General features: G+C 38.1%; 1 protein-coding gene across 4 annotated transcripts in view; it reads right to left on the bottom strand.

The window, feature by feature from the left end:
* Positions 1-24,388, bottom strand: part of EHBP1 (EH domain binding protein 1) — a 265,747-nt gene that overhangs the window by 76,799 nt on the left and 164,560 nt on the right. For 2 of the 4 annotated variants that reach the window (XM_060784566.2, XM_060784575.2), the window contains 2 exons: positions 12,704-12,851; positions 2,271-2,387 (listed from right to left, as the gene is read on the bottom strand). In XM_060784566.2, the coding sequence (XP_060640549.2) occupies positions 2,271-2,387; positions 12,704-12,851 (265 nt within the window). The remainder of the gene's footprint in view (positions 1-2,270; positions 2,388-12,703; positions 12,852-24,388) is intronic. The other 2 variants (XM_060784585.2, XM_060784592.2) reach the window with 1 other exon arrangement.

The raw sequence follows: 24,388 nt of genomic DNA, 5'->3' as shown, positions 1-24,388 counted from the left end.
AATTCTTTCCATCATTATGTTCTGAAAATACAGGAACCTGGCTCAGACCAAATGACAGTGAACAATGAAACAATTTTACATGCATTTTAAAAGACTGAATTTAGATTAGTTTTCAAAAAGAAAAGGTCAAGATCAGGTTAGAACAGAAGTGTGAAAACATGTCCTCAGGGTCCTATTATTATTATTATTATTATTATTATTAATAATAATAATATACTGACACAAAACCACAGTATGTCACAGCAAACGAGATCTATTTGCTGGATTTCATATCACAAAATCACAACTCAAACACTTCCCAAGTATCTAGGACTGTGTGATGTATTTTCTAATGATGTGTGCACATCCAAGTAAGGTGGCCTTCTGCAGTTGATAGATTGTGATTTTGTCAATGTTTATCATTTCCAAATGCCAACTGAGATCTTTTGACACGGCACCCAGTGTGCTGATGACCACTGGGACCACCTGTACTGGTTTATTGCCAGAGCCTTTGCAGTTCGATTTTGAGGTCCTGATAATGGGTGAGTTTTTCCTGTTGTTTTTCCTCAATAATAATAATAATAATAATAATAATAATAATAATTTACAAAGGGATAACATTTTAGGTCTAGCAGAAGCTTTCCCCCCCAACATAAAATGACTCCAAAATTGATTTCTGGGTCAATTCCCATTGAACAAAAAGTATTTCTTGGGGCCAAAACATTCAGAGATTCAAAAAGGAGGGAAGATTGCTCATTATACCTCTGGGGACATTGTGGGGTATTTTTTTCCAGTGGCAAAGGGCCTCCAATGATCTGAGTGGCCGGTGACTACTATTCTAGAAGGACTTATAATAAAGCTGCTCATATCATACTACTTGGCCCAAAAGTAATTTGTGCTATTTCACTTGTCCCATAATTTCCAAATGGGACAAAATCTCTACCTTCTACAGTTTGAAAACAAATGGCACACTCAATTTTAGAAGAATATCAATGTTAGGCCAAGATCCCTTCATTTTTAAGGAAGGTAAAATATACTTTCTTAAGTATACACACTGATGCTGGATTCTATAGTTGTACTACAGATACTGCAAGCAAGCCAAAAATGAGAGAGAAGTCTGTATGTATCCTTATAGAACTGGCTGTACAAGGATCTGTACTTAAGCAGAGAAAATATTTTTAAGCTACTGTAGTTCCCAAAGAAAATTCTTGTCACTGACTGCTATGGCAAAAAAATAACAAAATAAAATAAAATAAAAATTAGTCTTGAAGATGCTACTAAATTGTATTCTTTTTTGTATTTCTTTTCTTTACAACTCTGTTAGATCATTGTAATTTTCCCACTTTGTTACAAAGAGTTTTCTAGAAGTGCAACCAGTTTTACTTCAGCGCACAGTACTAGTCTGGACGAGGATCACAATAAGGAAGGTTGAAGTGAATGAATTCTATTCTACAGCAGTCAGGAGAGATTAACATAAAGGCAGAAAAAGGTCTAAACAAATCCTCTGCTATAGATGTCAGAAGCTGAAGCACAGTGTTTAGGTTATAAATGAGTTTATACCAGTAGTACTTTTTGAAGACCAGTCTAAAAAGACCACTTCTCTCCTTCACATAGAATACCACTAGTTCTTTTTATCTTCATCTTCATCTTCTTCATCATCATCATCATCATCATCATCATCATCATGTTTTTACTACTATGTTAGGCATAGAGCCAACTGATTGAAAAAACAAAACACTATGATTCCATAGTTAGAGTGAAAAAAGCTGTGACCTGATTTTGTTCACACACTGCATCTATTTATGTGAGAAGCTATTTTTGACTAACAAAGAAGTTAAATTAAACTTTTCATAAGTTTGAACTATAACTTGATTTCATGTATATTTACTTGGAAGTAAGATTGACTAAATTAATTTGGACTTTCTCCCAGGTAATCAAGAATAGGGCTGCAGCCTTGGCCTTCCAAAAAAAAAGTGCTTTTTATAAGTTTCCAAATGTAAACTCCATTTAAATCCATCATTATGGAAAGTAAATACCGTATATCTGAAATAGACATCCAGCACATCGTGTGGTCATCTTGTTAGAGTGCTTTAACATCACATATTAGAAATATAGGGAACATGCTATCATTAATTGGAACAATGTTAAGCAAGCAGAAAAGGATTTAATAATAATAATAAAAGAATGAATCCAAATTATATAAAGGCCCAAAATAGACAAAACATTGGGAAAATCATCACAAGACTTAAACATGAAATGGGAATGTTAGTAATAGCTATTAGTTGCATTACCATCAGAGTTAAGGTCATTTCCTAGATTAGTATGTTGATCTTCACCATCACCAGTAACAGTGCATTCAGGAATCTTCTCATTAGTAACTATCTCAGTATTATCATTTTGATCCTCATCTGTAAAAACATGCCATAATAAGGTTAGTGTGTGCTGCCCTGTACATTCATACATTTTAGTTAAAATATTACTGTTTCAGTCTCAGTCAAGCATGTCCATTTGTGGCACAGAAAGAAAGAAGAAAGTGAAATGCAGATACTTTTTATAGAAAAATAATATCTTTGACTAATGATTGTATCAGTTTACATGTACAGTATCCATATCCTACTTGGAAATTTGTTAAGTTGTGAGCAGATGTGTTCAATTCAAATTTACTGTTCTGATCAGAGCTTGGAAAGTGACTTTTAAAAAATAATTAGATAGAGGCCAGGATACATTTCGTACTAATATTGACAGCAAAAGCTTGGTAAGAAGATTGTGGAAGAGTGCAGCCTTCACAAGCCACTCTGCTATTCACTCTCTCCCAGCCTTCTGTGTCACCTGACATTGTGCTTTGGAAATTTTTCTAGATCTCTAGACAGGGTAGTTTCAGAATTTGCCTTCAATCAATTAAATACCCAACTGGATCCTGGCCAAAGTTCCAAACATAGGACACGGTTTGAGGCACATAATGTTATTTCTCCTTCATTTAGTGTGGTCACACTCTCATAATGATGCAAGGAACTAAAAAGTTATAGTTACACTGCAAAAAGAGGGATGGATGGTATTCCTCATCAATTTACGAATGAAAAATGTAAAAAACAAACAAAAAAATAGGGCCATGCTAATTAATTAATTAATTGATTGATTGATTTGCACTTACTCACCCCTAGGGTGACTCAAAGCGGTTCCCAACATAACTAATGGCAAAATTCAATGCTTTACATGTGTAAAACAACACTTATCAAAACAACATTGACAATAGAATAAAAGCATTAAAATTATAAAACTATAATTATTAAGTGAAAGCAGTAATTACTTGTCACTGTAAGTGGTTGCAATAAAGCTCTACGTAAGCCCAATATGCATTACAATTTGTATATTAAAATGCTGGCTGGCGGGATGCATAGTTTATTCTGGCTTCAATTGGAACCTAAAGACTTTTGGGATGGCAGGTGGAAGCATTGCTCCTTTTTAAGGTTGTACAGTTTAATTCTTCTATTATTATATACTCGTCTATGTCTCAACATAGTGTATAAGTCAAGATAGGTTTTGGGGTAAAAATTATGGCTTTTGATATGACTTGTGGATAAATCAAGGGTCATTCTGCAAAGAGAGGAAAGTGTCAATGCCGCCACAGGAAGCCGGAGAAGGGGATGATTCATTTTTTGATCAAAGTTAAGGCACAGTATTCACTCTTCTCTAAAAAGGACCCATTCCCTTTTCTTCTGATTAGAGTGATGAAAGCTGAGACCTTAGTCCAGCCCTCCACCTTCCAGCCCAGCGACTTAAAAAAAAAGTAGAAGTAGAACCATGGCAGAGAAAGTAGAGGAGATTGGTGCTTCTTTTCGCTTCTCCTGGAATGGACTAAGCTCTTGCCATAAATCACTCTACGCAGAGAAGGGAATGGTTCTTCTTATGATAAGAATTAAGATACAGTACTACTAACATTGATTAATGGATAAGTAAACAAAAAAAAATTGATTTTGGTCTAAAATGTATGTATGTATGTATGTATGTATGTATGTATTTACTTATTATTTACTGCATTTATATCCCGCCCTTCTCACCCGAAGGGGACTCAGGGTGGCTTATATATGAGTATATATGGCATTTCTTGAAATACACCAGACCGAACTCCAATTAGGAAAATGAATTCACAGTAAGATTAAATACTAGGAAATTCTGGGCCCGGGGGGGGGGGGGGGGGTTAGAGAGAAAAGGTCTAAAATCAGTAGTAAAATTGAAAAATACTCAAAAGACCAATGCATTACCAAGCACACAACCCTCCATTATATAACACAATTTTAGTGTTTAAAAAGAAAGAGGCAAGTAGGACTATTAATTGACAGTCACATTCAAGTCTATCTGGATTGGAGCACAGAGATCTGAAAGCAAGAGACCATGTTAGATCCTAGCCCATTAAAAAGTGAGTTGGGGTAGCAACTGCCTTAGTAGCCAATTAAGTCAATCTATTATACACTGTTTGTGTAAAAGCTATTATCAAATTTCCTTCTCCGTCAGTTAAATATTCCCCTTTCTATAAAGCAGAGTCAGGTAAGTATAACCAAAGGACCACATGCAGCCCCCATAGGCCACTTTGCGCCAGGACCCACGAACCCCAAGTGTTTTGGGTTTTTTGGGGGGAAAGGGGGTCAAAAACAGTCCCCATGCCATCCAACTGATTTCCTTTCTCAAAAAAAATCTTGAATGAAATTAATTTCCACTCAGTGTGACAGAAATATGACTATACATCTTAGGGTTTTGAGTTCTTTTTTAATTTAACATTTTGGGAGGGGTGGAGATTATGGCGGAGGGTGGCCGGAGAGTTGCTGCCTTCTGAAATTCAATGGAGGGTCATTAGAACTCTGAGGTTGCCCGCCCTTGTTCTAAAGCCACCCTTTTCCTGGCATTTTATTGGCTTCAATGAATTTCTTTGTCTATCCGTTCTTCACCTTTGAACTTCTTGAGAATATCTATCTTGATCTGAGCCTGGCTTTGGTGTTATTCATTCCCACCTTTTCTATCTGAAAGGATTCTTGACTTCATTCTCTCACAGAATATGCATTATCATTACTTAGAGCTCCCAAATTCTTGCCATTTACTCTTGTTCTCTACACTTGCCTGAAGAGACAGAGAACGAAAAGATACAGCAGGGGGGGGGGGGGGTCACTCATATTGGGAGGGGGGAGGGAGAGAGACTTCTCTCTATCTCTTTTTAAAATGGGGCTGTCATGTGAATAAAACATGGAGGCCACTGCCGTATCTGGTCAGATTCTCATTCTCAGTTGAGAGCAGTAATCAAAAGACTTTGCTGGAGAAAACATTCCTTTTAAATTTGGTATGGGCACCAATGGACAAGAAAGAGAGGAAAAGAAGGAGATGGAAGACTAAAAGAATCCTGATGGACCATGTGCTTGGCATATGAAATGAATGCTAGTGATAATTAGAAAATACACTGGATAGCTGAGGAATGCAAAACACTGCTGAAGTTCACTGAAGTAGATGTAAAAAAAGCTGTAAGAGACAGATAACACTGCTCTTATGGACTAAATAGAACACTCCTTTGAAATAGCTCCAACTCTATTATACAAGCTTTTATTTAAGTAGTTTTCTTCTTTCCTGGTAAGACATGTTTGTCTGGCATACTATAGCTTAGGTGAATTGACATTTTCAGGTTTATGCAGTAGCCTGGCAAGGAAAGTGAGTATCTAGGGTCTAGAGAGTGTAGGTCCTTGGATTCCTTATTTCGGAGAGTTAGCTAGTGTACTATAGTGATTTAAATGTTAAGAGAAGCCAGAGGGAAGAAGGCAAAAATACCGTATCTGAAGCCAAAAAGAAAAAGAAGCTTCAGTGGATCATAGATGAAATTCTTCAAACACTTAAGGACAAATGAGAAGCAAAAGGAAAAGGTAACAGAGATAGGATCAAAGTCCTGAATTCAACGGTTCCGTTAATTCAGCTATTGTGTCTTCAAGTAGAAAGAACTACTATAATAATCAATGCAGAGAAAGAGAAGTTGACAAGAAAAAGGGAGGAACAAGAGACCTCTTTTACAAGTTCTGAGAAATCAAAGGGAAATTTAAGCCAAAAGTGAGGGTGCTCTATGATCAGCTGGGGACCAAGTAGAAATAAAAAAAGATGGAAACAATACACTAAATAACTATATAAAACAAAGCATTTTTCTTCCTTACTTTAAAGCACAGATAGGTGAACCTACAATTTCAGAAGTTGAATCTATCCTCAGAATACTTGGGAGAAATAAATCACCAAGAACAAATGGCACATCAATGCAGCTGCTTCAGGCTATAGAGACAGAATCTACTCTAGTTCTAACTAGAAGCTTTCAACAAACATGGAAAACAAAACAAAGAGCCACTGATAGGTTACACTCTATATACATTCCAATACCCCAGAAAGGATTGCAAGTAACCATAGGACAATTGTACTCATCTCTTATGCAAGAAAACTGATGCTCAAAATTTTATAACAAAGACTTTTAACATATATAGAGAGAAAAAGCCAGAAGTTCAAACAGGATTCAGAAAAGGAAGAATTTGAGGAGAAAATCTGCTTTATAGGAGACAATAAAGCCTCTGGTTGTGTATATCAAAGAAAGCTATGGCTTTTTCTTAAAGGAATGCATGTGCCACACATTTATTTTCACTATACTGATACACAAGGACAAGAAGCTACTGTTAGGACAGAATACAGAGGAACAGAATCAATTTAATTAGTAAGGTCGTCAGGCAAGGCTTCATTTTATCATTGTACATCCTTCTCTTATTCATAGGGTTGACTTGATGATACTTAACAAAGTAATACAGCACATGCACATATTGGCCACTTCAGTTAAAAGCATAGTCATTACCTGGTTAGTTATCTGTCAGATATGTCACTGAAACATAATTTTATTCTTGTTTTTATTTTGTCTTTGGAAATATATTTTGTTGACTAAGATATATTGGAAATGGTAATTGCGTCTTTTTCCCTAAAGCCATGCTTATATAATTTTGAAGAACAAGAAATAAAAATATAAGTATCTCAAGGTACATCTTTTAAAAATATATCCAAATAAAACAGAAGTCTTGTAGTACAATCTTACACCCAGGTTGCAAGACAAATAATCTGACTATAAGGAATTCATTTCAGATTAAAGATGTATCAATAGCATCTTTGCAACAAGCGTTGCAATGGCAACTGTGTTCTTCCTTAGAAGTTAAATGCTAAACAAAGGTGCTTTCACAAGTGTGTGTGTGTAGACAGAAACTTTGCTGATGGACACACAAAGCACGTAAATGAGCAAGCACCTGCAATGGCAGACAGAATGTTCAAACATCAATCAATACGCATGGCAAAGAAGTTGTAGAAAATCCTGAGCTGTTCAACATGAAAAAGTAATACAATGTATACCCGTGTAGAAGCTGATATCATGTACTGTATAAATTGAGGGCAGGTTTTGAGAACTCAATTATGGATTTTGACATGACCCATTGATAAGTAAAGGGCTTTTCTATGGAGAGGGGAAATGACACCTTGGGGTGGGGGGAGCAATCACACCTAGCCACCACCATTTTCTGCCTGTGCATTCAAAAATGGCAGAAACAATGCCATGATGGAAAGAGTAAAGAAGGGCTGGTGTTTCTTTTGGGTTCTCTCATGATCAAAGAATCATAGAGTTGGAAGAAACCACAAGGTCCAACCACTTGTTATGCAGGCCTCCAAAGCCCTCCCAACAGATGGCCATGCAGCCTCTGCACAAAAAAACTCCAGAAGAAGAAAACTCTACCATATTTGCAGCATATTCCACTGCTGAATGGCTCTTACTGTTGGGAAGGCCTTCCTAATATTTAGGTGAAATCTCTTCTGCAATTTAAATCCACTGCTCCATGTTCTAGTCTCTAGAGCACCAAAACATTTCTCACATGGCTATCATATCTGCTCTCAGTAATCTTTTCTCCAAGCTAAACATACCCATCTCCTTCAGCCACTCCTCATAGGGCTTGGCTTACAGACCTTCCCCCCATTTTAGTCCCTCTTCTCTGGACATGTTTCACCTTGTCAATACCTTTCTTGAATTGTGATGCCCAGATCTGCCTTCCAGGTGAGGTCTGACCAAAGCAGAACAGAGTGGGACTATGACTTCCCTATATCCAGACACTGTACTTGTACTGATGCAGCCTAGAATCACATTGGCTTTTTTAGTTGCTGCATCATACTGTTACAGACTGATGTTCAACTTATGGTCTGCTAAGACTCCTAAATCCCCCTTGTGTGTACTGTTTTCAAGCCAAGTGTTATAGATGCTGTATCTGTACATTTCATTATTATTGCCTAAGTGTAGTATTGCACATTTCTCCTTGTTGAAATTCATTTAGTTAGTTCTGACCAGCTCTCTAGTCTGTTTTGGATTCTGATCCAGTCCTCATTATTATTTGTTATCCCTCCCAATTTGGTATCATCTACAGATTTGATAAGCATGCCTTCTATTCATTGAAAAATATGTTGAATAGTGCCGGCCCCAGGACAAAAACTTGTGAGACCCCACTAGTCACCTCTCCTGGATGAGGAAGAGGCATTGGTGAGCACCCTTTGGGTTCAGCCACTCAACCAATTCCCAATCCACTTAACAGAAAGCATAATCTAGTTCACATCTTACTAGCCTCTCTGAAATAATATCATGAAGACCTTATCAAAGTCCTTTCTGAAATCGACATATGCTACATCTACATTCACTGGCCAAGCATGTAACTCTACCAACTGAAGTGATAAAGTTCATCTGCCGTGATATTTTTGAGAAATGCACATTGACTTTTCGTGAGTATGGCAATCTACGGATTTGTCTGTTTCATTATCTGTTCCAGAATCTTCCCAGTTGTTGATGTCAAGCTGATTACAAAGCAACCGGGACTGTGGCGCAGCTGGCTGGGAGTCAACTGCATTAAGATCACTACTGACCAAAAGGTCATGAGTTCGAAGCCAGCCAGGGTCGGAGTGAGCTTCCGACCAATTTGCGTAGTTTGCTGTCAACCTTTACCGCCCGAAAGACAGTTGCATCTGTCAAGTAGGAAATTTAGGTACTACTTATGCAGGGAGGCTAATTTATGATGCCATAAAAATCTCCAGCAAGCATGCAAAGAATGAGGAAGTACTTCATTACTGTCACAAATGGACAGTGAAGCAACAGCTCCCCTGGTGGCCAGAATAGTCTCATGAAAAAGCTGGAATGTTAAATAGCCTCTGTGTCTGTCTATATATGTTGTGTGTCTATGGCACTGAATGTTTGCCATGTACATGTGCATTGTAATCTGCCCTGAGTCCCCTGCGGGGTGAGAAGGGTGGAATATAAATACTGTAAATAAATATATAATAAATAAATTCTGGGTCCCCTTTCTCTGCTTTTGAAGATGGTGAACAACATTCCCCTTCCTTCAGACTACCTGAACTTCTCCTGTTTTCCAGGTTTTCTCAAATAGTTCTGAAATTACTTTTGCTAGTGCTTTCAATACCTTTGGATATAACCGACTGGCTCTGGAGCCAGATATTCCTATATTGCCTTCTTATTTGTTTAAGCTGCATTTCCCCTACTTCATCATCTGCTTCTTTATCTCCAAGTTGAGCACTGTTAACTTTTTGGGAGAAGACTGAGGCAAAGGAGACATTGAGTAGTTCTGTCTTTTCTCTATCCCGTTAGCATTTCACCATCACCTGTATCCAGTGACTCTACCATTTCTTCCTTTTGCCATGGACATAAGCAAAAAAGCCCTTATATTTTTTTTATCCTTTCTAACAAGGCTGAGCTCATTCTGCGCTTTGCTGTTTCTAACTTTCTCCCTACACATGCTGGCTATTTATGTGAATTCCTCTTTTATGATTTGTCCTTTTTTTCTATGTTCTGTACCTGTCCCTCAACTGAAAGGATCTTAAGACATCCATTCTGGTTTTTTTAGACACTGCCTGTTGTCAATCCTCATTTGAACTGTTTGAAATTGTGCCTTTAATATCTCACTTTTCAGAAACTCCCATCCATCATGGCTTCTTTCCCTTTTAGTATTCCTGACTACAGGATCTAACTCAGTTTTTTCCTAGTGTCCTATAAAGAGTGCATGGACTAAATGAGGCCTGTACAACCTATGGTCCATGGGTCAAACATGACCCGCAAAAGGCTTCCCTGCGTTCTGCAAGAGGAAATCAAGGCTGTGGAGGGGCAACATTTCCCTTATTTCCCCAATTTCCCCAATGAAAGTCCACACAACCACTAGTATTTTTACTGGTAGGGAAAAATGCCATGCCCAAGAAAAGAATGTGATCCAATGAGTTTCCATCTCTTGCGGAAAGCAGAAGTTTAAGTAGGTTGGGGGATCTCCTAGAGCAGCAGATTAAGAGATATGAAATAGTGCAGTGACCCCAGTGAAACTACTGAAAATTGCCTTCACATTCCTCTGATGGAAGGCTACCACCACCAGATGGAACCTAGTTGGATTTCAGTCAGATACTAAAATTTAATAACAAGCTTTACTGCATAAAATGTTCATTTCACACACTATGGAGAGGTAAACTCAAGTTTGCTGCTAGCAAGTAGCTAGGAAGAAGAAGCAAATAACTCCTCTCTGGCAAATGTATTTGGTTACACTATGTAACATGATTTTTGTCCCTGGGTTATAACTGTCACTTTCTAATTGGTTCTATCATAAAAACATTGAAAGGCTTTATTAAAGTGCAAAAACTTTGTTTTTGCAGGACATCTGGCAGCACATTTGGCTCTAGTTTTTCAATGAATATCTCATACAGTCTCGACCAATTCAACGTAGTTTTTGGCAGCCACAAAAATGAAGTTTTTGGTGTATAGTAACTACTTTCAAAGTAAGTACCACACAATTAAACAGGAAACAACACATTCAAACCAGAAAGAGAAAAAAAGTCAATTTTTGTTACATAGTGTTATATGCATATTTGAAAATAGATTTCTTGGTGTAAAATGTACAACTACAGATAGTTGATAAATCAAATATTTATGAGGTTTGGTGGAGAAATGTTGTTCTTGCTCTTTCCAAAAATGCTAAATAAACCCCAGCCTTTTTTCTTGTTGAAGAAAAAAAAAAGACATAAAGAGACCATAGGGAAGCTATCTGACATTTTGTACTTGTGCCAAATGAAAAATTATCTTTGAGGGTGCTTACAAATTCAATGAAGGTAAGACTTAGTCTGAAGGTAGAAATAAAAGAATAATATTTGGTTTTGCTTAGCAATTTAATGGGTGGCACAAAATGACTACTTGTCAAAGAGAATATATTGTATACAAAGAGAATGTACTGTACATAAGTAAAACTTAACGACAAAAATTGACTCAAAAACCTGGGCTGACTTATACTGGGTCAATTCTGGAAAAACATGTCGATGAACTCTGTGCTCCCCTCCAATTTGAGGGGAAGTAAAATGACCACGGCAATTTTTCATAGGGCTTACTCTATAAGCCTTGCAAGGCTTGGCAGGTGAGGCTTATTCACAAGCCCCTATTAAAAATGGCCTCCACCATTCCACGCCACAAGTGCCGAAATGGTAAGCATACTATATTCTTTGGCATCTGGCAACACTGCTTGGGCTGAAGAAAGAAAACGATGGAGGAAAGAGGGAGGGCTGCCTTTCCTCTCTCTGGTTTAGGAAAGGGAGGGGTATGTTTCCAGGCCATACTATGCCAACAGGGGCTTCTTGTTTCTGCCTTTTGTCACTGTGATAATAATAATAATAATAATAATAATAATAATAATAATAATAATTATTCACCCCTATATAATATATTCATCCCTATCTCCCTGTGAGGACTCAGGGCGTCCCTAACAACAGTGGGTTGCTTTCTTTGCCCTCCCCCATCTTTTCAGGGTGAATTCTAGTTCTTTTTTTCCCCATTTACATGTCTTTCCCTATCTACATTTGTATAGCTGTAGACTTTTTAAGATGAGCAATGCAATTTACACTCCCCAAATTGTAACCCCTCAAATAAGAAGACCCTTTCTTTCTCTTTCCCCTCCCTATGAATGTTCCCTCTATGCATTTCAAATATTTGTTTTGTTATATGCTCCTAACTTTTATTTATACTAGTATCACAGCAAAATTCTTAATTTTGGCCTGCAAAATCTGCTCTCAATTTATACATGAAGTTGACTCATACACGAATATATCTGGCAATCTGCAAATTCTACTGAATTCAAATGTAGAGATAAGAGGTAAAAGAAAAATCAAGTTAGCACAGAAAATGGAAAAATGAAAATAATACAAATTGAAACGGAAAATATATTTAGCACATTGATAGGGAATTGAATGAGCCTACCACAAGGATATCAATTTGCCTAGTGTAGTCTGCAGTTTTAAACACAAATTAGGGCATACCAGGAAGGTGAGCCTGACAACTGCTATTCTAAATAGGAATTCTGGGCCATTCCTGATTCCCAAGTGTATGTTGGCTCCCTGAATAGGCAGGTGGGCAAGTGGAGATGCTCTAATTTTAGCTACATCTTAACTTTGGCTTAACATTTTTTATTCAAGTTGCAAGGTGAAGCACTAGTCTTTTGACTGCATGGAATTATAAGGTATGGCACCTATCTGTAGATATGTGTTTTTGGTGAACAACAATTACCTGTGCGATCATTTTGAAGTCTGAATAAAAGTAAATTTCAAAAAGGTCTTCCTCGGGTTTCTGGGTTGCCATAGGAATGAGATATGAGGTTCCTTAACTCACCTCCAGATGCCATTGACCTTTCTTTCAACTTTTCTGCAGCCATTTCACTGTAGCTGGGAAGTTCTGACATCTTCACTCCAGATCGAGCTTCTGCTATTAGCTGACGAGCTCTCTCTCTCAGCTGCCGACGCCGTTCTTCATCTTGCTGCTAAGATATATTGAACAGTTGCCAACTCAGTAATTGACAGAAATGCAATTTCATTCTCAATCTGATCATCATGATAGTAAATGGTTTACAGCATGGTGCTTGGCCCATGTTATAAATAGGAAGCTCCATATCAGTTGGGTGTCAACAACACACTTTTAGAGTTATCCAGGAATCAGTTCAACCCCCATCATACAGTTTCCCAATTATTGTATCAGATTTTTAAAAATGGAATGGTTTTCAAAACATAATCTGACGTTGACAGGTACCCATACTTTATGGCCACAGTCAAGCGTACAGTACTCTTAAATCCTATTGATTTCAAAGTGTTCACAGACCCAAGAAAGGAGATGTACATAGGCAAATCATAAATGAGAAGAATTATAGTTCTAACAGTTTATGAGGAAGGAGTTCCAGTAGAGTTGTTTGCCTGAGGACATACGGATGCAAACTGGAAACATATTGAACTGGGTTTCTCTCTCCCGCTCCCCCCACCCCCCAGCAACTTCTTTTGAATCAGATAACTTAAATTAACGACTGCTTGGAGTATTAAGATCTTCCCACTTTGGAGAAACAACTATGTACTGGGAGATGAATTGAAAATATGTGACAGCAATATCAGGATGCACTTGATCTCAGAAATTGCACAGGTCAGGATTTGACCAATGCTTGAATGCAAACCATTTATAGGACTCCATATACCGTAGTTTTCTTTGTACTTCATGGAGGAATGATGGGATAAAAATGTCCACACAATTAATAGATAGCTGCCAAGCTTGACACAAAAAGTGAAAAATTCACGGTTCTCTTAAGTCCTTCCTCAAGAAACCTGTTCCTATTTTCCAGATATTAACTGGGGGTGAATGGAAACAACCAATTAACCATATATTCTATCACATAGTTGATCCAATAGTGGTAGAGCTGTGTTGTTGAAGGGTTTCATGGCCGAAATTACTGGATTGCTGTGAGTTTCCCGGGCTGTATGGCCATATTCCAGAAGAGTTCTCTCCTGACGTTTCGCCCACATCCATGGCAGGCATCCTCAGACCTCAGAACCTCTAAGGATGCCTGTGCGTGAAACATCAGGAGAGAATGCATCTGAAACATAGCCATACAGCCTGGAAAACTCACAGCAACCCAATGGCATGATTATATTTTCCATTCAATTGTATAAATTGCTCACATAAGTTGTATCAAAGTGTGAACGATACCACCCCAGAATAGACTGATGGTCTGTATCAGGCCTTCACAACCTGTGGCCCTCCATATGTTTTGGACTTTCGCTCCCAGAATTCCTGACCACTGGACAAAATGACCAAGGTTTCTGGGAGTTGGAGGCCCAAAGACTGGCAGGGTCACAGGTTGTTCAAGTCTGGTCTATATCAAAGTGCCTTATAATGTGGGTCGCAACCTCAAATGGGATCACATTATAGTTTTTCCTGTTTTTTTGTATACAAGAGAATTATTAAATTTAGCAGTGTTCCTTAATATGCACATGAGTACTACAAACATTTATAGTCTTATACAGCTACTTAGAAAAGTTGCTAAGAGCAAAAGTTGAGATTTATCTGCTAAGAACCTGGAGTAGCCTTTTCCAACCTGCTTCTTTGCTAGACTATATATGCTAGACTATGATTCCCATAATCTTACTATTCAACAAATCTGGAGGGCATCAGGTTGTGGAGGAAGGGACCACAAGACGCAACATAAATTCAAAGCTATTGAAAAATGCAAGATATGCAGTTGACATGACAGATATTTCAGGGGCTGTGGAATATATCTCAGATATACTGGCAGAATACTCTGTTAGTAGAAGTGGCCAATGAGGAAACATACTGACTGAAACAGGGCAAAAGCATGAGTAAGAAATGAGTATGTTGCTATCAGTATGAAGACAACCAATAGGTTAAATTGACCTGCTTGGGTGACCTGAACTGCAAGGCTCAGCTAAACGACAGGGGCATCACAAAGAAGAAACAAATGCATGACATTTTCTTCTTCATGCATTTAATCCACATTGATCTCACAGGGCTTTTTTGTTTTTGTGGGGTTTTTTTTTTTTTTTTGCAGACACAGGCTAACAGATTCCCAACTCCCTTCCAACAACTGAAGTGGTGGCATAAAGCCCTTCCCAAACACTATGCAAGGGAAGGGGAAATACAAGTGGCTGATGGACTGGATATATGTAAAAGTTGCCTTTTATAGTAAGCAGTTGCTTGGTAATATACAACTAATTTTAAAACCTTGAAATAAACAGTAAAAGTAATGGTAATAAACAATAATAAAATTCACAGTTCAAACCAAACAGTCCCACTAGCATTTAACTGCACAATACACTGAGAGATACATGGGAGAGCCTTTAAGGACCACTGAATGGCCTGGAAATATGAGGCCTGGTATGGAACTGCTGCAACTAGCACCCATGACTCCTCTTCATGCCTTTTGATGTGTGTGCACACATACGTATGTATGTTTGTGTATATACACACATATAAATACCATTTGTGTTTTGTCTGGACTGCCCTGTTCTAACACTCTTCCCCTCCAAACAGTATCTCCCCATACAGCCGAGCCATTCATCCCCATCTGATGCCTCTTGTATTGCTCAAGCACTCTACTACAACCACAGGGATTGCATGAACAATTTACTATCCACAATTACAGGCCGAGGCACAAGGCAAAACAAACAGCCAAGTGCATACATGTCTTCCCTGACATGCCCATCCTCATGGTCATAGCAATTTTCCCACATCCAATGACAAAGGAGATTAAGGCATGTGCATTGATATCAGGCAATCTTGCCACTTACTCCTCTCAAATACTGATTATGCATCCAAATCCAAGGACTCTCTGCTACTCTTGCTTTCTTTAAATAGCTCTTGTATGGATATGGGATAAATCCGATCTATCTTGACCAGGAATGATACTGACCAGGAGCACTAGGCCAGATGATCCTTGCTGTTCCTCCATGGATTGTTAACTTTCTTAATCTAGGCAAGATATTAAGATGTTCCTAGGATAAAGTGGGAGCCATAAGGAATACCTACTTTCTAGTATGTCATTGTCCTGGCCAAAGGTGCTTTGCTAAAGAGACTTGGTTGACCAATTATCAAGTCTCCTTTCCTCCCCCTCATCCTAAAACCTGCCTCATCTATTGACTCTCCATTTCCAGGAAATAGTTGGTAGGGATGCCTTTTTTATACCCAACTACAATCTGGTTTCAACTAGCCTCAGCATGGAGTTCATAAGGAGTTTTATGGGCTCTAACATCTTTCTATTCAGTCTGGTTTTCTGGATTGTGAGAGTGGAGGGTTAGCAGATTGTCAGATGACAGGGACGTTGAGGGAAGTATGATGGTGCAAAGATGGCACCCAGTTTGTAACGGTGCCACCAATTTGTAAAAGTTTGTAAAGGAGCCACCACTTTGTAAGGACTTATTAAATTGATAACACAACTAATAGCTTGTAATATTGATTTGGTCTTTCTTCAATGTGTAGCGCGGCTTAACTTGAAAGTATTTGTAACAGAGATTTGGCTTTAGAAGAAACTGTAACAAGTTTATTGAAGTATAGAAGAAGCTTGACGGTTTCAATGTTTCTTAACTCTTAGAGGCACATTTCTTCAGAGGTTACATTTATAACATTTCCTAAAACAACTCTTAAGAGGACTGTTCCTTTCGTTAAACAGGTTTTAAACTTATCTTCCTTCAAAATATGTTTCTTTCTTTAACAGGTTACTTCAGGTACAAGCTTATTCTTTCCTTATGTTGTTTCTGTTGCAGTAAAGATTCTTATTAGGGTTCTCTCCCCCTTTTGCTCTTACACTGACCAATAATATAAATAAGTCAACTCGACCCATCTAAACTACACAGGCTAAAAGCCAAAACCTTCCTGATTCTTAACACGGTAGAATCAGCCTTTCCCTGTAGTTCTTAGACTACAGACTATCTTACTGGTTCTCAACACACAACAGAACCAGCCTTCCCTGTAGTTCGCTGACTACAGACTGACCGTTTTAAAATGGCTGCCCTGCAGCACTGGCAGTTGGGTCCGCCCCTTTTTCCATGGCAACTCAGCTCAGAGTGAGCTAAGCTGGCTACCATGCCCCCAATTATGCAAGTTTAAATACTTACCCTTTTAAACACCTATTATTATACATAACTGTAGATTAAAATTCACACTTCACCACAGATGGGTTCAGCCAAATAGTATACTATTGGTAGGACCTTTCCCACAGAAAAGGGAAAGGTCTCTGGGGTTTACCTTTTACCATCTTGTTTGCCCTTCTCTAATATATACTGATACGTGAATATACAGTTGCCTCTCTACATTTTATGGGTTTGACTTTTGTTGATTTGATTGCCGCAAATTTGATTACATCTCTCTCTAGGAATTGCTAGGTATGACTCAGTGTAGAGATTGACCACAGAGTTGTGGAGTTGTGCTGAAAAACCTAGATTTTTATTTGTAATTTTTCACCTTCACAGGGGTCATGTGCCCCTAACTTTAGCAAATGTGGAAGGCTGACTGCACTGCGGTATTGCTTCACAGACATTTTTGAAATGAAGGTATCAATCCATATTTTAAAGTTACAAAAATGAATCTCAAACATTTTTCTCCTGTGACAAACATGAAGAAGGAAATTACTGTCATCTGAGCATTTCAAACTATTAAGTGAAACTGAATTTAAAAACTAAGCTACATACATTTCTAATCTGAGCTACTTTTTCTAATAATCCAGCAATAAAATTAATCTTAGAAAAAGATCTGGGTACAGCCAGATTCTGACTGCGGTGCATAAAAGGGCCAATGAAATTTTTGTCCTCATATATCAAAACTGCTGGGAGAAGTCATCAATATGCAGATAACACTCAGCTCTATGACTTCTTTCCACCCAAAGCTAAGGAGGCTGTCCTGGTCCTAAATCACCACCTGTCATCAGGAATTGACTGGACTGACAGGATCCAGACAAGACAGAGTTCCACCTAGTCTGGATCTATACTTCCCAATATCCCAGGATCTGATCCCGGATTATATGCTTATCCCAGATTATCTGACAGCATAGGCTCATATAATTCAGTTCAAAGCAGATAATCTGGGATCAGATCCTGGGATATAGGGCAGTGTAGATCCAGTCTTAGTCAGTTGGAAGGCAGATGAGGAAATAGGGATCCAGACTGTTTTACATGGGATTACACTCCCCTGAAGACACAGCTCCACAGTTTGGGGTATTCCTTGACTTGGCGTTGAGCCCAGAGACCCAGAAGCATCGGACAAACCCACAATTGTCATGGAAGAGATGAAAAGATGAGTAGGATCCTGTCATTGCAGTGAAGGAATGGAGAACATGGAAGCTGAGAATGTGTGTGTGTGTGTATACACACACACACACACACAACAACAACAACAACAACAACAACGGAAGGCGGTCAATTGGAATGGAAACTAGATGCAGTGAGAGCCACAACTGAGCAGAAGGAGTATGGACAATTCTGCAAGTGAATAATGAATTTTACCCAATTATGAAATATTTACTAAATGTGTTGTCAGTAACAAGCATGATTTTAGGTATGCATCCTACAACACTTTTGAATGACATTAAGGACACGGAACACATTTGAACAGGCCTGCAAAATCAACGCCAGAAAGTTAATTTTCTTACACGGAATAGCAGATACGGAATAATCCACACTTGATACTTCTTATTAAGAGTCCTGCTATTTAGCTTGAGCAGTAATTAATAAAACAAACTCAAAATACTAATTAGGTACATTTTACCCATTTCCATGTAAATTGTTTGTTTGTAGCTATTTACCCATCATTGTTCTTAGTACAATAGGAAAAATGCAAATGCACGAATCAGAATGCAGGCCTAATGGGACTTTCTGTTTATAACCATTAGCCCAGAGGTGTGCTGTAATTCAATCCTCAAGCAGTAAGATTTAGCTTCATTAACAGCTTGCATGGGCAGGTTACAACTCATAAAACCCTACAGTAAACAAAGTATATGGACACAGCACAGTATCTTGAGCCTGATTGACAGAATTCTGCTTCCCTATCAGATTGCCTCAATTTACTTTTCTCCTAATGTCCTAACACCATAAAGACAATTTCTCCTAGGCCTTGGAGCTTTCCAGCCGAATTGCATATTTGCTTTGTTCGCTTTCTTTCTCCCCCACCCGCTCCAAGACTGACACAGTAACAGTTTCCTCAAAATATATATTTGCCAAAGTACACCATGTATTAAACCTGAAAATTCCTGTTTCTACCACAAACAAAAACTCTGCTTCATATAAGGCCAGTAAACCAACAGATCAGCCCTGTTTCACTGCAATTCTCCATATTTAGCAATACTGTTTACAATTTGGAGTTCATATTCCTGCATGGCCCACTGGACTTCCAACAGATTCGTAACATTAAACAGTATTGTATCTGGAAATAAACAAAAATAAATTCTGAAACAAAAAAAAAACCTCTCACTGACTTAAATATTTAATTATGTAACAAATCTACTTTATACTCGCCAAGGAATACTTGATAGTGTAGTTTAATGGATAAACTGGCATTGACAGAAAAATCATATGTGTTTATTGACCATATAGGTTGGAGGCAGGACAATTCATACGCAGTCTCTTCGCTACTGTTAGGCTGGATATACACTGCCATATAATCCAGTTTCTGAATCCAGATTATTTTATTTGAACTGTATTATATGAGTCTACACTGCTATATAATCCAATTCAAAACAGATAATCTAGATTCAGAAACTAGATTACATGGCAGTGTAGATGGGGCCTTAGTCTTGCAAATCCCACTTTTTTTGAAGGACTATTTCTGCAAAAAAGAGAAAGTCTGGATATGATGGTAAATTGTGTTGATGAAGTCCTTATTACTCATGTTTACCACTCTCTCCTTTAAACATAATTGATGTCTGAGACCTCATATGAATTGCTAGGTCTGTACCCTGAATTCTAGCCTTCCATTTCATCCCTTTCAAGTGAACTGTATTGCACCATGTTTAATACAATACATCCTTGGGCTTCTAACTAACATTTTTGTTAGATAGTTTGGAAGCTACAATTAGTGCAGAGATCGGTGGCTAGATTGCTAACTGGAGCGCTGTATCATGAGAGGATGACTCCCATGCTGCAGCAGCTCTACTGGTTGCCGGTCCACTTCCGGGTTAAATACAAAATGCTAGTCATTACCTATAAAGCTCTAAATGGTTCCGGTCCAGGCTATTTGTCTAATCACATCTCCCTATACAGACCATCCCCTGCACTGTGGTCAAGGGAGGAGGCCCTCCTCTTGGTCCCACCACCGTCACAAGCTCAGCTGGTGCAAACGAGAAAGGGGGCCTTCTCCGTGATCACTCCCCGTCTCTGGAACTCCCTCCCTAAAGAAATAAAAACAGCTTCCACCCTCCTCTCCTTTAAGAAACTTTTGAAGACACACCTATGCACTTTAGCATATGGAGAAGAGGAGGACTAGGACACTTTAAATCTTTAGAATTGCTGGCTAACCCATTGTACTATATAGCTGCTACGATACAGTGAAGCGATGGTTCTCCGTCATCAACTCTGCTGGACTGGCCATGTTGTCCAGATGCCGACCACCGTCTCCCAAAGCAGTTGCTCTACTCCAAACTCAAGAACGAAAAACGGAATGTTGGAGGAGAGGAAAAGAGATTTAAAGAAGGGCTCAAAGCCAACCTTAAAAACTGTGGCATATACACTGGGAACTGGGAAGCCCTGGCCCTTGAGTGTTCCAGTTGGAGGTCAGCGGTGACCAGCAGTGCTGCAGAATTTGAAGAGGCACAAATGGAGGGTGAAAGAGAGAAACGTGCCAAGAGGAAGGCGCGTCAAGCCAACTCCAACCAGGACTGCCTTCCATCTGGAAACCGATGCACTCACTGCAGGAGAAGATGCAAATAGGGCTCCATAGTCACCTATGGACCCACCACCAGGATAGTACACTTGGAGGACCATCATCCTCGGACTACGAGGAATCGCCTAAGTCAGTAAGTAATATTTTAAATGAACTTCTGTGCTAGCCATTTTTAATGTAATGTATTTTAATTGCTGTTTAGGGTATATATCTTAATGTTTACTCATGTTCTAGTTCACTATGTCCTAATGGATTGTTTATATTTTGTTTTTAATTTCAATTGTTAATTTTTTTTATTATAAGTTTACTGTTGTTATTGTGCACTATTCTGTATTTAGTTTTGATATGTTGGTGCTTATTTGAGGCATTGAATGTTTGCCTATTTGTATGTAAACCACTCTGAGTCGCTTCGGGGAGAGAGGGCAGTCTAGAAATAAAGCTTTGTTATTATTATTATTATTATTATTATTATTATTATTATTAAGGGGCAATCGACTAAACTAGTGAACAACATATATAAATGGGGCATTTACTAAACAAGAGATATAAATGGGGTATTTATTAAAATAGAATTATTGAGGAATTTTACACTAGGCTGATAATTTCTCTACAGGACACAATTAATTTAAACGCTCATTTTGATTTAGATGAGTAATCTTTAGTTGAATTTTATAATCTGAAACACAAACACACAACATTCTGCTATATATTTTCCCTTCTCATTGCTGGCAATCAATGAGTGGGCAGTGAAATACACACCATCTTCAAATATCTGATGGAACATCATGTAGAATATGGAGTCAGCTTGCTTTTTGATGCTCCAGAAGCTAGGATAAGAACTAATGGATTCAAATTATAAGCACAAAGATTTCATCTAAACGTGAGAAAGGACTTCCTGAAATTATGAGCTGTTAAACAGCAGAACAGACTGTCTCTGAGGAAGTCTTTTTGAAAGTCTTTAAACAGAGGTTGTATGATTAGCTTACAAAAGTGTTTTTGTTCCTGTTGTGGATAAGAGAGCAGAGGGTTGGGCCAGATAGTCCTTGTGATCCCTTGCACTTACGTGGTTCCAAAACGAAGTGATGTCACAGATTACATCATATAAAGCATTACCAGGAAGAAGGGATAAAATATGTGGAGTTGAGACATCTTTCACATACTATCAAATTTTACCCTCAAAAGCACAAAATTGGGGCAATAAAAGAATAGGCTCTATTACACAATTTTTTTCTTTGATACAACTACAAAGGAAAGGCCCATTATAACACTTTAACAAAATCTGCAGTTTGAAAAAAAGAATAAAACCACATTTTTCCCAAAACCTCTAAGCACCTCTTTTATTTTTTTGATTTATATTGTCCTTGCTTGATGTTTCAGTTTTCACACTTTTTAAAAAATGCAAATTTTTCATGTTTTGCCACAATTCACATACATTTTACCCCTATAAAATTTTCCCCTGACTTTATGATTGTCTCAGCATCTACCACATATGAAGCTTCTACTATTTGGTAATTCTTCAAGAATAAATAATGTAATTCCTTGTTTTGCTCTCATAAAAAAAGTATTTGTATGCAATTTTTATATTTCACAGTTCACCGACGTCTCAGCAAGCTTTCTTCCACTGCTTCAATGGTGCTACTTTTAATTTTATCCTCCTTAGTCCTAGTAATTAAAGTGATCAGCAGTGGCATCCCAACAGCTTTGACACAGCTATACCCCCCTAACAGACTTCTGGTTTAACGGGGGATGAGAAGAAAAAGAACTAAAGTTTCATTTCACAGGAACAAGAAAATCAAACGCCTACAATCCTCAACTTTATCCAATTGTTCTTTCAGCAGCCTTTGGATCTTAAGAAGCAAATAAAAATAGCTGCCGTTAGGGGGTCCTTTTTGTAGTTGCCGCAGATGTCAGGGACTGACATTACTTTGGCCAAAAATGATGCTGTGGATTTGTGAAGGTGAATTAGAATGTGAGAAATCATCAGTGCAATTGGTAAAATGATTACGCTGTCTATAAAACTACTCAACATTTCAAATTAGAGCATACATATTTGTGAAACCATAAAAGGAAGCCAGTTAAAGGCTTGCAGAACGCAAAGAATTGACAGTGCCATCTAAAGCATATTTTCCTCTTTTGACAACTGTTGTCCTAAAAATCTGGACTGATTTTTACACTTTTCTTTGCATTATATTAAGTTATAGAGAGACACAGACTATTAATTACACGTGTCTTGTCTTAACATAATTGTTTTCCAACCGTCATGGTGCAGATGTATAATATTTATTCATCGGCACCCATGTACTCACATAAATGCAAATACAGCTCTGCATAACAAGGAAAGCATTAGCAGAACTCCAACTTTTAAAATTGTCCATGACATGCCCCAATTACATAATCCATCTGAGAAAAAGAACTTGACTGCCACCCTTTCATCGTTAGACAGGAAGAACGGCTTTGTTATTAGCCACTTAGAAGGAGAAAGAATTCTGGGCATGTCCAGAGGCAAGGATTACCAAAAAGGTACCTATTCATATGCTATAGAACAAAGGGGGGAAAAATTAAGTAAAAAAATTACAAGATCTTTAAAGGTTTGGGGAGGTTGAAATTTCAGTGCAAGCTTGACCAGCTCTCGTTTGCATGACCAGGATTTGGGATGAAACATGAAGTGTTCGGCAGATCCTGTCACGACATTCAAAACTTTCTTTATGCTGGTTTACAATATAAGTCGACATGTTTATAAATGGCCACACCTGCTCATTTCTCTTGGGATGGCCGGAGCTCTGCCTTTTCCAACAAACAAAAGGGCTGGCTATAGGCTTTCCTGTTGCAAAACAGAGAGGACTGTCAAAATGTTTTTCAAGTTTGCCCCATCTGGTCACACTAAATTTTTGATCATGTTTGGGATTACAATTCTTGTGTTATCCTCCGCACTGAGTGTTAGAATTGCTCAGTAAATACACAGGTAGAGGAAACAAAATCTCAGTTGTTAAATTCTGGGCACACTTGAGAAAAACAAAGGAGCTGAATATTTGGATTTTAATATCAAAAGACAAGTTTAAACAAGAGGCAGAAAACAACAAATAAATATTAATGCATTTCCTACATTTTCTGCCTTCAAAACCTATACCTGCATCAACATATAAGTTGTTCCCAAATTAACTATGCAATCTGAAAGTATATTCACATATTATCCTGCAGCATTCAACATTATAGTCTTTAATGAACCAATAGTCCCCACAAGTGTTTGGTGAATGCAACACTGAAAATCTTTTTCTTTTTTGACCAACGCATTTGAAACGATTTCTGTAAAAAGAGACTTTTCCATTTGAAGCACACTTTGAAGGGAAAAAAGGATAACTCAATTTCTCTCTCCCTCCCCCTTCCCTCTCCCTCAAACACTCATAGACATCCAACTCATGAAGGGGTTTGGGGGGGAAATCTTACTTTTTATTTTGCACAAAGTTGCTGGCAAAGAGAATAATGCAGTTCTGGGAAAGATGACCCATGTGATAATTTAATTCCTCTTTTCATTCTGAAAGTGATAAGTTCTTGGTTTACTTAAAAACCTATAAGAAAAAAAAGAACGGCTGACTAAGTAAGTATCACCTTGTGCTACATCCAAGGCCTCTTGCTGGTTGTCTGGCTGCTCTTTTG

Source organism: Anolis sagrei, chromosome 1 (assembly GCF_037176765.1).
Source record: "Anolis sagrei isolate rAnoSag1 chromosome 1, rAnoSag1.mat, whole genome shotgun sequence".
NCBI classification, from domain to species: Eukaryota; Metazoa; Chordata; class Lepidosauria; order Squamata; family Dactyloidae; genus Anolis; species Anolis sagrei.
Note: the sequence above shows the minus strand (reverse complement) of the source record. Positions and strands in the feature narration are given on the sequence as shown.